This window comes from Colius striatus, chromosome 1, assembly GCF_028858725.1.
Source record: "Colius striatus isolate bColStr4 chromosome 1, bColStr4.1.hap1, whole genome shotgun sequence".
NCBI lineage: Eukaryota > Metazoa > Chordata > Aves > Coliiformes > Coliidae > Colius > Colius striatus.
Window position 1 is genome coordinate 126069459 of NC_084759.1, and position 15275 is coordinate 126084733.

At 39.6% G+C, this 15275-nt stretch overlaps 1 protein-coding gene across 2 annotated transcripts in view; it reads left to right on the top strand.

The window, feature by feature from the left end:
• Nucleotides 1–15275, top strand: part of PARVB (parvin beta) — a 62215-nt gene that overhangs the window by 33850 nt on the left and 13090 nt on the right. For both annotated transcript variants that reach the window (XM_062006827.1, XM_062006837.1), the window contains exons 4-9: nt 1098–1200; nt 4495–4635; nt 5413–5528; nt 11342–11400; nt 13030–13049; nt 14631–14692. In XM_062006827.1, the coding sequence (XP_061862811.1) occupies nt 1098–1200; nt 4495–4635; nt 5413–5528; nt 11342–11400; nt 13030–13049; nt 14631–14692 (501 nt within the window). The remainder of the gene's footprint in view (nt 1–1097; nt 1201–4494; nt 4636–5412; nt 5529–11341; nt 11401–13029; nt 13050–14630; nt 14693–15275) is intronic.

The window sequence follows — 15275 nt, forward strand, 5'->3', positions numbered from 1 at the left end:
TTGTTTATTTGCTTTTGTTTCATAATCCTTTGAATATTAAAGCCCTAAAACTTTCTTAGCCATCGTGACTGCTGAGAAGAAGCAGAAATGTTGAATCTAATTAGAAAGTGAATTTAAAGAATCCACAACTTTGTATTAGGCAAGAATTTTTCAATGAGATTCATTACCTTTGGTGGCTCTACTTAATGGATTTTGCGTGTCTATGAAAGGCAATACTCTTCTCCTCTTACAGTATCCAGGTTTTAGCAGGATTTAACGTCATGTCTCTTCCTGTAGAACTGTATTATTTTTTACAGAAGTAATTTAATTTTCCAAATAATAAGTTGGAGGAAAGCACTACTGCCAATTTCAAACAGTCCAGGCTGTTTTTCCTGTAAGTGTTTGGAAATTATTGTCTTTGGCATTTGGAAAATGTAACTCAGTTCCTTTTCTTTTTAAGGGTTCTTTATATTCATTCCTGTTTTGTAGGTGATTGAATGATTTTTATTGTTATGGCAGTCAGCATATGGGGACTATTATATATGTTGTAGAATGGTTATCAAGTGGCCCATTTTACCAAAAGTTTGATTTTTAGGTGAAGATAAAAGACCTTGTCCTGTTGCTAATGGCAGGGATCTAGTTAATGGATCAGTTTAGCTCCTATTAGTAGGATCATTTACTCTTTCCCTTTCAAAACTCTTCTTTCTGGCATACCACTCACATCCACTCAGGGCAGAGATCATGATGGGAGTGTGGGACTATTATCATTTATTGACAGGTCTGCTCTTCACATAAAAGAGGCAAGACATGAGTTTTGGGAACTGGAGAACATAGATTCTAGCAAAGGTTGTTGCAGAGCTGTTACGTGCTACCTGCTTTAGAATAGATGCAATAAGGAGACATTTGAATGAGGGAAAATACAGAGCACTAAAATTGCTCTGAATTAAAAACAATAGTGCAAAAGCATCTCTTTATCTTATTTCTCTGTAACTTGGAAATACATAGCTATGGTGTAAGGTTACTGTTGCTCAGTTTTATGTTCCTGAATACTACCTTGAATGGAAGGAGCCTGTTTTGGTGGTTTTTAGACATTTGCCTCTTTTTTGCTGTACTTTCAGGTTCTAATTGACTGGATTAATGATGTACTGGTGGAGGAGAGAATCATTGTCAAACAGCTTGAAGAGGACCTTTATGATGGGCAGGTGCTGCAAAAGTTGCTAGGTGAGTTTACACAAGGGGAAGCAGTCCTGAGGACTGGAAGGGGCCCAAAGCTAATATCATTCAAAGCAGCAGGTCTGTACAATCACTCACCATTTCACCAGGGGAATAGTTTGTTTCACTGATGGGTACAGTGTCAGCTCCTCTATCTGTTCTTCTCAGACTGTCTGCTAAATGGAGAGAAGCTCCAGATGATTCCTAGGTATCTGTTTTACAGGCTAAGTATAGTCCAGATGGATGAAATATGTGGCAGAAAAAAAAAGTGAAAAGAGTTGTGTTTACAATGGGGAATCAAGCAGAAGCCATGTGGTCCAAAATTTTGTCTGTGTAATTTGCTTCTGAAAGCTTTTAGACTGAGAGCTTTTTTGAGGTCCTGATAGAATTACTTTTAGAGGAAAAGAATTAGAAAAATAGAATGCATGGCAGCAGGCACATACACATAATGTGCACTTATGTGCGAATGAGTCATTAAAGGACTTGCTCAATTAGCAATAGTGATTTTGCAACCCCATTACACCTTTGCAATGTGTACCTTCATGCAAGAAGCGTGAGAAAACCTTATCATGATGCAGTGATTTATGGGGATGCTTTTAGCAAACACAGAGACTTGCAGCTTCAAGTGCCACTGTAAATCCACACTGTTTCTTTGAGACAGAAAGCCAGACTGCTCTCAGTTTACTTATGTTTTCAAAAATACACTGAGATATAGAGTGTATGTGTCAGAGTGGGGCAAGAGAACCTAGTGGTGCCAATTCCACCGATGCTAATGGACGCTGCTTACTGACTTATGCTCCTGAAATAACAGGTCTGCAGCATTTTGGTTAACATTCACAAGCTTTTAAAATTTATTATCAACTTTTAACTTGGTGTGCAATTAAAACTCCTTCAGGAATAAAACTTTTAACACTGCTTGGTTAGAGTGCAGCTGGGACCCTCCAGACATGGTGGGCAGCAGGACTGTAGAGTAATTTTAGCTGGCAAGTGTTTATGTGAATACCGTTGTACTTCTTAACATACAGACACTGATGTTTCAGCAGATAGTATTTTGCTGTGGCCATTTGTCATGGATATCACTGCTTTCTTATGGCCTATGGAGGCCATGGTTCCACTCTCAGGCAAGCAGACATTCAGAAAGTGCTTAGCTGTACATACATACTTACATACGTACATACATACATACATATGTGCATTTGTTGCTCATATGGACTTAGCATATCTTATGGGAGGAAAGGTGAGCATGTGTATCTTGCAGCCTGAGACTTTAATTGGACTGTTTTCCTCATCTTCCTGCTGTTGGGTCTCTGACTGGAGAGCAAGTGCTTCTCCACTGTCCTGAAGCTATCAAAACTCAGCTTCAATATTGTGTTGTTCTTCAGTGGTGTCTTGATTTCTTCAGCAAGACTTATATTACTGAACCTATCTTTGTGCTGCGTCACTAATACATGAGGCAAAGTAGCTCACGGTCTTGGTGGTGCTCTAGGCCTCATAATTAAGTCAGTCCTCTGTTGTGCAAGTCTTTTTTTCACGTGCCTGCAGGAAAGACTAACAGACTAGATTCATTAAACTTCAAGTAGTAGTTATCATTCCTTCTGTGTGAGAGGTTTTGCAAGAAGATCTGTCTTGATAGGCAGACAGGAAAAAAGATGAAAGACAGCAGCACATCAGTAGGCTTATTTATTTATTTATTTGAAGCAATTTGGCATAAAAAATTAGCAAATGGCTGGCTGAGTGATTGAGGTGGGTCTCCTTGTTAGTTAACTTTATCAAGGTACAAGTAGTGCCAGTCAGAGAGGCTGGAGTGGCTTAGTACATGTGGTGTCAGGGTGAAAGGAAATAAATTTCTCCTTGCTGACTGGCAGCTAACCTAGACTGAGAATAGATTGGAGCCATAACCTGTGACCAAAAAATGAATCTTGTAGTAGGTATTTAAAAAAAAAATCTAAAATAATTTAAAATAACATTTGCATGTTTTGGCAGTCAGTTTTAAAAAGAGTCATCCTGGCAAAGGAACAGTTTTCCCACTAATATTATTCAGATATTGATAACAATTTGCTACTGTAGATTGATAGGAACAGATAAAATATATTTGTGATTTGGTAACCTGCAAGTCTCTTTTGTTTGTTAAAGTACTTTTGTATTTCTGTCACTTAAAAAAAAAAAAAAAAAAAATCTTCAGCCAGGTAAGATGTCCACAAGAAACATACTCTTGAACTTGAGAGCATAAATGTTTTCATTATTGGGATAATACAATTTGACAACTCCAAAATGTTTATGAAAGAATCTTTAGAGTTGAAGCCCATCCCATTTTGTGAAAACAGTTTTTGTGAAATATTTGGGTTTTGTTTTAAAGACTAGAATGTTAATATATAATTTGAGTATGTTCAACCAGTCCTGACCTAACCTCAGCAGCAGAGTGAGTTTGACCATTTTTATCCCTCAGGGTGGAGGAAGAAAAGAGATCAGCTGTTTCCATTGATATGGTGGCTGAAAGACTCCATATCCTGAACCCTCTTCTTTTTTCTTCAGAGAAACTCAGTTTCTTTGTCTTTTGCAAGGGCCACAATGCAGAGGAAGAGAATTACTTTGTCTGTGACTTTGCTGTCTTTACAGAAACAGAATTCATATTTTATTATGGTATTTTGTAAAGTTTCCTGCGTTAGTTCATTTTTGGAAACAATCAACCATGATGTAACAATGCCATAACAACATGACAAGATTGTACCAACCTACCTTCTTTCCTTAAACTAGTTCCACTGAGCCAGTAGCAATCTGTGGGTCGTATGAATCTATGGCTCTTGATGATTTGAGGAGGCAAATTTGCTTTAGCTTAAATTCATACCTAAATGAAGCTTATCAAGCTAAAGTAAATGTTCAGACAATATTTCTCCTTTCTTGTGCTAAATCAATTTACTATTAGAAAGTCCATTAAATCTGTGCAGATTCCTTGTGTAGTGATGACTGTGTTGTGCCAAATGCTTTTCAGCAATGAAAGAAAATGAGAGATACAGTAAATCTTATTATTGCTAACTTGATGCCTATCTGAATGTCGTTGTAAATTTTGAGACCTGATTGATGAGCATGTTCTGCCAGACATGCCATCAGTTTTCTGTCACAGGTTTTATTGGAATTGACATACTTTGATAAAAGATTTCCTTTCAACTATTGTGCTTTCTGATGAAAATCATTCTCTTGGAAAATTCCTAGCAGAATCCAGCTCTGCCGGGTGCTCATTATTCCCACCAAAGCCCTTGTTTGATCTGTTTTTGCCTGTTCTTCTTGTTGCTTTTTCAAATACAGAAAAATTGGCTGACCGTAAACTGAACGTGGCTGAAGTGACACAATCTGAAATTGGTCAGAAACAAAAGTTGCAGACGGTCCTGGAAGCTGTCCATGATTTACTCCGACCCCATGGCTGGACAATCAAGTGGAACGTTGACTGTAAGGACTGTGATAGGCTTTCTGTCTCTGCAGCACAGAGGGTTATGATAGTCAATAGTTTGATCATATTCTCTGTGATGCACTATGTTTTTAACAATTATTTATTTGCATAGAGGGTGTTACCACATCCATGTGTGAATTGTAATCGGTGCCTTCTTCTGTAGTCTTTGTTGTTTAAGGACAAATGTACATGGCTATGGAATAATTGAAGTAATTTGTTCCTCTAAGGGTATGCTTTTGTTAGAAAGTTTTTTTGTTTGCTTCCTGAATTTGAATCCCTTCAGATGTGAGAAATGTGTTAGCCATTCCAGTACTAGAAGGTGGTCTAATCCTTCAGGCCACCACAGTGAGAATAAAAGGATCCTACATCCTGCTGGAGGATGCAGCATCTGCCAGGCTAAGCAGAAGGTGCCCTCTGTTCAAGCATGGCCTGTTACAATACAAAAATGAGAACGGAATTTGAGTCCCTTCACCTAGATAGTGAGGCGAGTTCATGACTTACAGACAGGAAAGCTTGTATAAACACTTGGGAAGTCTGCTAAAAGCAGCATTCTCCAGTATTCTCCAGTTCAGTGGAAGGCAAGTAATTGAGTCTGCCCATCTTCCTTGACTAGAGAGAGAGCTGAAATGGTTGGACTGCTTACTTTAGCATGTAATGTAAAGGGAGGGTTGAAGCTTTGCTACCTGCAAAACTGTACTGTATGTATCCCAGAGCTGATGGTTTAAAAGAAAGCCTCACTGTTCTTTTATTTGCTTCATTTTCCTTGTTCCCTGCAGCAATCCATGGCAAGAATCTGATCTCCATTCTCCACCTTCTGGTAGCTTTGACAATGCATTTCCGGGCTCCCATTCGACTGCCCGAACATGTGTCTGTACAAGTGGTAGTTGTACGGGTGAGTATAAATTCCTAAGAGAAACTGATCAGAGCAACCATTGTTTATCACTGATTTTGCAGTATTGTGCTGCTCCCATCCATTGCCCTCCAAACTCTTGTCATTTGCAAAATGACAGCATTTCTGGTGTGCTTAATTGTGATCCTGGAAACACTATATCTTTAATATATTTGGAACCACCATTCACTACTGCCATACCAAGCTATAAACATGTGATGGGATTTTGTATGAGGGAGAACTGTGTCTGTAATTTCTGACACTTTTGAAATTTCTGGCACATGCATATTTTTTTTTTGGAGGAGCCATTGAAACATGAACAGCACAGAGAGGAGTTTCGGCATGTAGCATCTCTGTAGTCTGAGGAGCGGGTTACTGGTGTTGTTTTTCCCCAATGATTTACTAAGCAGACTTAGATGTGATGTTTTCTTTGGCATACTAATAGGCTTTCATAATTTCTTTCACAGCCTTCTGTCTTTGTTAGCTTTCCTTAGATACGGAGAAGAGATCTTACCTGAGGAACCCTGACTTCTTCTTCTCCGTCCCGAGATACTACTCTAGTTATTCCTTTCTCTGCTTTGTGTTGACCATTTCCTTTCACTTTACAAGGACTCTTACTTTTGGAGCATATGTAGCTTTTTACCTTGCTTCCTATCCTAACTGAAGCTCCTGTGGCAGTACAGTCTGTAGCATGCAAACGCAGCTTTTCCCAGCAGCTGTTGAAACACGAGGCAGAGCTGTTCCAGCTGGCGCTCCTGTTGTGCCGTGACTGTTTGCTGTGGTGCTTGGTGCTGTTGTTGCAAGGCAGACTCTGCTGCTGCCAGCAGGCTGTGGAAATGCTTTCAAGCCATTCAGTGTTAGAACTGTCAGACTGTAGTAGGTTTCCTTCTGAGAATAACAAAGATTAAGTGATCTTGGACTCTGTTTTGAAAACGTGGATCCCCTTGCAAGATGCGATTACATGGTGGTTGATTAGGTGAACCTCATTATACTTTAAATAATGGCATTTCACAGGCTGCCTGCCTGAATGCTCTAGAAGTACAGGATGTGATGGAAATGAATAATTGATGGGTACTTCCTGGCTAACAATAAATGTATCTGTTATCTCTAAGAGACAACTTTGATCTGTTTCAGGCTGCTGAACTACTTTAAATGTAGTTCTTTCATTTTAAGATTTTAAGAACAATGAGTTAGGTATAAAGTGACATGAATGTACATAGGAGACTAATTTTGTTTTCAATCTCTTTTGACTGTGTTGGAAAGATAAGGGCGAAAATGTAAATATAAGATGGTCAACAGTCCTCTGACACCCCAATGCTAGAAATCCACTTTTGCCTAGTACAGTGAAGCGTATTCTGTAACTTGTGAGACAGAAAAAATCCTTAGGTAGAGGGAAAGCCTTTTCCTTAGTTTAAGCTTCAGGACCCTCCACTCCTGTAGCAGAGAGAAGGATTTGGAGAAAGTGTTTTTACATCTTTTCCTGTTGGAGGCATGTAGAGAAGACACTCACAGAGAGGATCTGGTTCACCCAAGTCACAGCATCTTGAGACTAGAGAAGTCTGGGGTCAAGAAAGGCTGACAGAAAACGTGGCAAAAAGGGGATGGGGATGGGCAGAAGGGGCAAAGGAGGAGGAGAGAGAGAAAAAGAGAAGGAATAAAAAAGAAGGCAGGGGAAGGAGGCAGAAAGAAAGAAAGAGAATGAGAGAGAGTGAGAGAAAGCAAGCAAGAGAGAAAGAAAAGCAAGAAAGCAGGCAAGAAAGAGCAACATTTGGCAAGATAGTGTCTTAGGGTGCCAGAGCAGTGTAAAATGAGAGTTAATTTAAGCTTGAGAGCCTATGAGCTTTTGCTCTTGGATGTAGTCTGGAGTTCTGGAATTGGTTATGGCAGCTGCTGGCTGTGAGCCTACCTCAGCTGGCTCCATGCAAGAGGAGACTTGTTTCAGCCCCTCATCCCACTGCTAGGAAAAGCTTGCAACTCTTCAGCTTTGTTTATTTAAATGGAAAGCAAGGCACGGTATAAACTGAAACATGTTTCCTCTGGAACAATAACTTTTGCCTTATAGTTAGGTAAATTGAATTTTTTCATAATGTAGTCTAAAAATACATTCTGATTCAGTAACACAGATCTCTTTAAATTGATTTTACTTAGCCTTTGTTATACTAATGACAAACAGAAGAATGATAATGAGGTTAATAGTGCTCCTAATCCAAGTAAGAAAATTATTATTAAGAAGATTATGATTGCTATAATTATCAATTTATTGATAAATGATCTCTTATTACAGATACAAATGACAATTAGGGTTCTGGCAAACTAGATCACAAATAATATGTCTGCTCTGAGAGGTTTTAGTTTAAATGCCTCTTTTTTCTTGACTGTGTATTTAAGGGAATTAATCGAGAGTTTATTAAGTGACTTCTTTGTAAGCTTTGCAGAGTTGACCATACAGCAAGAAAACCTTGCAAGCTGTTGAGGGAGTATTGTACAGGAACATACCCACACTGAAATTTTCAACGTCTCATTTTCATGGGTGACTTCGGCACTTAGCATTATCATTCCCAACTTTGTTCAGCCATCTTCACGCTGTGCAGATGCATGAAATGCTTCTTGCCCAGAAGGGCTGTGCTTACAATATGAAAATAAGAGAGTCATACTGGTTTAGCGAGTTACTGCTTAGCTAAGTCATTTGCATTTCATAGAATCTTAGAATGGTAGGGTTGGAAGGGACCTTTAGAGATCATCTAGTCCAACCCCCCTGCCAAAGCAAGTTCACCTAGATCAGGTCACTCAGGTCGCATAGCTCATCCCAGAGCAATGCTGAATACCTTGTTAGATTGTGTAAGTGTTGTCGCCTTTTTATTCCCCAATTTTTAGCATCTTGTTCCATACAATGAGATAATATTGTGATAGCATTGATAGGAAAAGTTTTTACCAAGATTTCCACAGACTGGTGGTGATTCTGCCCTTTCTGTAAATTCTTCCTTTCCTTTAGCATCTTGAGTTGATAGACTGAGGCTTTCCTCAGATGCTGTATTTTTTGAAAATTAAAAGTAATGTAGAGTCTTTCAAATGATGCACTATCCTCTTTTGGTTCTGCATTGGACAGTTTGCTCAGGAACAGATGTTTTGGAGAAGACTTTCTGCTTCACCTTCATTGGTACCCTGTACCCATCTATCTCCTTGTCAATATTACCCAGAACAACTACAAGACTAACCCGGCACAAAACCATTTTTGTTTATATTCTTTTATAATGGGCAGTGTGAGGTAGCCTCTCTGAAGAGTACAGTTTCTGACACCTGTTTGCTTTCACACCTTTTTTACATCAACCTCCAGAATTGGTTTTCTTTGTGGCTTTTGTGCAAAATAAAAGTTTTTTGACCATGGCAATATATGTCCCAGTTATACATGAAGTGCCCTAGCGGAGCGAGGGTTTAGGTGGGTCTTCTAGTTAAGATCCTGTTGACAACTACTCCAAGTGCTGAGTTAGGAGTCTAAGGTGGTACATGTTTTAGTACTGGTGTCACTCAACGTGTGCTGCTTGTTCCAGCCCTCCTCAATGAGGGCAGGGAGGAGAGAAGATTTGTGGTTTTGGTGCGTACTTCCAGTGAGAACTGAAAATCCAGAGATTTTTCTTCCAGCTGACTCTACTGCCTGATATTTCAAACATAAACTTGCACCATGAAGAAGTATCCTAATTCAGGGAAGCAAAAACATTCTCAGAAATCAGTGTAGAAATTGTTCCTAAGGCTCACTGTGTTGGTTATTTTTACAAGCCTCAGGTATTACTGTCTTTTGCACTTAGCTTTCCTCATCTTAATTTTGAAAACTGCAGCACGTCCCACATTGGTGCTGCTGGGAGACATGAGGTATTCTTACAGTGGTTCCCTTGTAGTCTGAGTTGCACACTGAAAGGTCAGAGGCAAGGCAGGATGAAGAATAAATGCATCAGTGGCAGTAGTGCAAGGAATCAAAGTTTCATTAAAGAATGACATTTGCTTTTGCATTGCAAGGTCAAGGGACTTAGGCTTGCTGTGTGAGAAGCACGCTTAGCTGCCTCAGAGGGGGCTATGCAGGAGTGTTGCCATTTCCACCTATTGGGAAGTCAGTGTTGGCGTCCATTTGTCTTTCTTATCAGGCATTTGGAGGCATTATTCACTAGTTACCACTTACTACGTTTTTGTTCAGGGTTTGTAGCATCTTCTCTTTGGGATACGTGGTGCCTGGAAGGTCTAGAAACCTGTGTTAATAGAGCAGAGACTCTGTGGTGGGACAGAATAAAGGAAACATTGTTTTGTATGCAAGAAAACATTGCCCTGTCAGATGCTCCCTCATTTTCCCATCCGTGCTGTCATCCTGGCTTGTTTCACCAAACCTTCTGGCGCCATTCCCGTGGCTCCCTCAGGGGAACAGAAGGAGATGGATGATGAGATGATAGGGAAGTGAGGGGCTGTGAAGACACGTCCAGCTGGCGGCATCTAGCACAGGGCCCAGCTTGGGCACGGAGCTGTAACTGCACAGCGATGGGAGACCATGGCTCTCACTGTGCTTTCAGTCAAGGCTCCCTGGGTGGTGCACTGAGAAAGCAGCTCACTGCCTTTGTTCATTGAGTCAGGAGTGGAAGTGTAAGAGTTCTTACTGGGTTTTAGATTTTGGTTTTTATTTCTTATGTCATGTCTGGGGAAGGATGTCTTTCTCTTCAAAGCTGTTCTCTCTAATAAGTTCTTGTTTGTGATTCAGCTAGTGAAAATGATTGAGATGGCATATGTGTACAGAGCTTGTGCCTGGAGGGGTGGCTTCCCTGCTTACCCGAGCCAGCAACTTTTTTAACCCTGCTGTAAGTCATTCCGACAGACCCGGTTCCTAGATGGCTGCTGAGATTTGAGGTCTTTGTGTTAACTTTTTAAGGGCAGAGAAGGGAGGAGAGAAATTCCTCCATTCAGGCATAAGGTTGTATCCCATAGTTTTGGAAAGGACCCACAGAGATAATAGGAAAGTTTTTGACTCAGATAAAAGCACTTCCAGCCTCCAAGAGGCAGATGTCATGCCTCCAAAACTCTAGAGGACTCAGAAACATTTGATGTGCCTGTGTAAAGAGACTGTGCTTTAACAGAGCTGAGGAAGCCTCTATGAAGCTGTTTTGAAACAGAGTCTTACCACATACTAACTCTCTGGTGTGTAGTAGGCTCCTTATGCATGCAGAAAATTATCCCAAGGAGAGAAAACGCAGTAACAAGGAAATATTATTCATTGTGAAATTGCTAGTTGGGCTTTTTATGCTTCCTACATTTCCTTGGTGGAAGTGTTCCTGATAAGCGTGTGGCTGGTGAACTCAATGACAGTCCTGCTCTAGGAGAGCTTTATGCCCGGAGAGCTAGCCATCCGTGTTATTTCAGCCCCAGACCTCTCCAGTGAGCCCGACTGACAATTGTGTCAAATTGTTATTTGACACCATGACACTAATGAGTACCCTTGGGGAATTGAAGATGGGTCTGACAAACTCTCTCTAATTTATTTTCTGGGCGTGATGCTGACTCTAGTCTCAGGAGGGGAATTTTTAGTGAGTTTGTTGGCTGCAAATGTATATGTATAAATTTCCCAAACACCCATTTGGCTGTCAGCCTGAGTAATGCCACTGTTTCTGGGAATGAGCCTTCCTGTGTCAGCTGTTTCACCTTTACCTCTACAAAACTCAGCAAACATGCTTTATTTAGTTTTCTCCTCTGGGATTCTGAAAGATTCTGAATGCTGGAGAGCCCCCACTGAGCTTCTCCTTTTCTAATGCCGTCTCGGTCTCTAACTCCATCTTCCTTTCCAGAAACGCGAAGGCCTTCTTCAGACCACTCATGTTACAGAGGAACTGACGACTACGACAGAGTAAGTGCAAAACATGTTAGTGTCAGAGTGTCTGTGGTGCATGAGACCATTTACAAAGACAAAAGGGAGACCTCATCTTCCTCCTGCCCCTGCTAAATTAAAAAAAACCCATAATGCAGTGCTTTTTTAACTATATAGAAGTAACTTGGTCTCTGAAAATACGTTGCAAAGGAGAAAAGTGTCTTCTTGACATTCATGTGTTGCAGAAGCTTTTAACTGAATAGTTCAATGAAAGTGACCTTTGTGGGGCGCTTTTTTTTCTCCCCCGTCTTCTGCAGGTAGCTGTATATAACTAATTCTTACCAATGCTATTGTCTCTCTCAAGTGAAGGGCCAGTGTAGATATTTTGGAGAAGAATTCATTTGACTGAAGGCAATACTTCTCAAAAATGAAAGTGATACCCTGTTAAAATTGCAAAGAGACATGATCTCTGTTTTCGGTAGTAGCTCAGGACTAGAGATCAGCAAAACTAAATTACATAAATAAACTGAGGGGAGTCCTTCAGTTTTTGCAACGCATTACTTTGATTTATGTTTTTACAGTCCTTTTTGTAAGGAAAAGGCTGGACATGTACTTTGGCTGAGAATAAAAGCTGAGATTTTCCTTCTCATGGCCTGAAGGCAACTCTTCTAAGAGGAGCTTACACGAGCCCTCCTCCAGTTTATCAGTGTATTGGCTCCCTGTAGAGTTGTCTCAGCTTTCTATGACTTTGAAGATGAATGAAGTACCGTGTGGCTAGCTCAGTGGGGAAGATTGTTCAGATGGAAATGCTCAAAAATGAGATGATAACATCTCTGTGTGGACATTAAAGATCTCATAGTGTTTTTTGTAGGATCAGAACTCTGCCTCAGGTTTCTGGGCCAAAATTCCTCCCCTCACGCCTATGCTCTTGAACAACATATAGCTTGTCCTCTCCTTCAGATGTTGTAAAATGTAATCTGTGAAGTGGAGCTGGGATATTTTTTAGCATGAAAGATGTTTGCAGATTTGCATGTGTTTATACATGTATTTTAATAAGTTATTTAGTGTTACACTAAATGAAGACGTTTACTCTTTAATGCATCGCGCATTCGGATGAGTATAAATATGGAAAATGCAGTGATCAGCAGAATACCAACATTCATTGAATACTTCCAAATTCCTCTGTGCAAATCATGGCCTGATTCTCAGACGGTAAACATCTGCATATGTCTCTAAACATCTGCCTTTGTCTCGTGATGGCTGTGTGTACAATTCATATGTGACAATTCTAATATATTCAGATATGATGTATGTTTTCTCTCTTCAGAGGAAGCAGATTAAAGCTCCTTCAGAGCTGTATGGTATAGTGTCTGATGACTATATTAGTGGAAACTGTACACAGTTTGTTCATTCACTCTTCATTGTAAAAATAATGATGTATAAGAAAGCATAATTATGTGTAAAACATACATTTCCATTCATTTCAAATGTCATCATTGGTGGTCTGCTGGGGACATTCCTGCAGCAGGTTGGGTCTGATCTGTGACATACTCAGCCTCCTGACTTGGTAGGAGTGGCTAGCCCTCAGCCAGTTAAGCCTGTGATTATGTCTTTTCAAGGTGTTTGTTCATGAACTAACTCAATATTTTTGAATGCTCTGACTTGCAGGATGATGATGGGAAGGTTTGGTAAGTAACAAAACTGAATCTGATTCTTTTTTCTAATTTAGGTCAGGCACAGAAATAATCTCTGTTTTCCTTAAGCAGACCGAGACAATGGATTGAGCAATGCCATGGGGGTTGGAATATCTTGTAGGGGCAGGTTTTGTTACTCCACAGTAAGATACTGCACAGGGTAATATTTGCTAGTAAAGTTGTTAGTGGTTTTCAAGTAAAAATCTTTGCAACCCCCAGCAGTAGGAGTTACACCTTCTTCATAATGTGACCATGTAATTTATATTTAAGTTGGATACATGAAAATTACTGAAGCAAAAGTATATGGGATGAGGTCTACGGTAGCTCTGTTTATTTCTCCACTTTCAGTGACCAATCAGCCCTCTCTAATTCCTTTGCATGGAGTATCTTATCTTTCCTCCATGTGCACTGGATTTTAGAGGTGAGACCTTACCAATCATGGACCTGGTCTTCTAAACAAAACACTTTTTTTTGTGTGTGTTACTGCTCAGAGACTTCTCTTTTTACACTTAGTTTTGTTTAGTGGCTTTAGGTTAACATCTTCTGACAAAAGAGATGTAGACTCCTGTAAAGGACTGTGGGTGATGAAGAACAAGTAATTTAGTTTCGCAGTTCCACAGTGATATGTAAACACTGCCATTTTCCCTGTTGCAGAGTATCTGTGTTAATAATTAATGAGAAAATAAGTAACGTCAGAAGGATGTAGGGGCTAAATAGCATATCTTCAGATACTAAAGGAATCTGGATGATTAGTAAATTGATTTATCTAATGATAGAAAACTATCAAAATGTGTTCTGTATACAAAATAAATTTGAACTTGGAAAAACTATTAAAAACAACTTAAAGCCAGCACATTATTCCAGGGTTCTTTGGTGCTGCTTTATTTATTTTTTAAAATGTATTTAAATGCAATTAGTTAGATTTCTGTTTTTCTCATATTTTACCTAATGATGACTCATCATCCAAAAAACTCAGTGTCTGGAAAATCTCAAGTCAGCCCAAGGCTGCCACAACGTACAATATTACACTAATATAGTCAATGTAGTAGATTTTGAGATTGGATTAGATATTGTTATACAATGCTTTGAAGGTCTAAACATAATTTAACTGTAACACTGTATGTAATCTTTACTCTTCATACACTGCTGAATCAGATTTCACTTATGTATTCAGTTTTAAGCTTTGCTGAAGTCGAGGTTACTACCAGTAATTTTAAATTAGCCAAATGAATATCTGATTTTGATGCTGAGTGGTGGATGGAACTGTAGCTATCACTGTAGCTGTAGTGCACCAAAACCAGGTGATGTTTCAGTGACTCATTCTTTAAGTTAGGATTGGGGTGTAGTCAAAATTTACATTTCATTTTAATTTTTCTTCCACCTACATATTTTGCATACCAATTATGAATGGCAGAAAAGGGAAATTAGTGAATGTTATGTCTATTTTCAGTTAGTTAAGACACCAAAATAGAGTGTTAATGTTTAGCTTGGGTGTCTGTTAGGTGGCTTTCTGAGAAAGACTTTTACTTGGCTGTTGGAGGTGTATTAATTTTTGTTTTTCTTCCCCAAAACCAGAGCGTGATGCCTTTGACACCCTTTTTGATCATGCACCAGACAAACTCAGCGTAGTCAAAAAGGTAAAAAATAAAATTCAGCTTTTGTTTTCTACATTGCTTTTTTTCTCATGTATTTGGAAAGATATCCAGAAAGGTCTGGAAAATAGCAGAAGAGGATTCTGAAGTAGTCAAAAGAGTGTCCGTCCCCCAAAGATCACTTATTCAAACCGAGATGATAGCTGGACTCATTGACTTTGGTCAGAGTTGTCTTGGCCAAGACTGGTTTACTGGCCAAGACTTTTTTAGGTAGCGCTGCTAGAGTCAATCAAAATGATGCAGGTTAGCAAAAGCTACTGTGCAAAGTATTCACAGTGGTACTGATCATTCTGACTGCACATTGTACTTGTTTTTATATGCCAAGTCCTGTCCCCCAGCAAGGAAAGACTGGACGGTGTGCTACTGAGTAGCTCCAAGTGGTGGCCTCTTCACTAGGCTCAGTGGCAATCAGTCATGCGTGTTTCTTCACCCTCAGTCTCCCCAAGAAGCACTCACTGTTTGGTTTTCAGTGTGTTCTTGTTCTAAGGATAATCTTCCAGAGCTGGAAGATATTTTCTACGGTACCTAGAAATGTGATTCACCCATAAATAAGTTATCTAAGTATAAA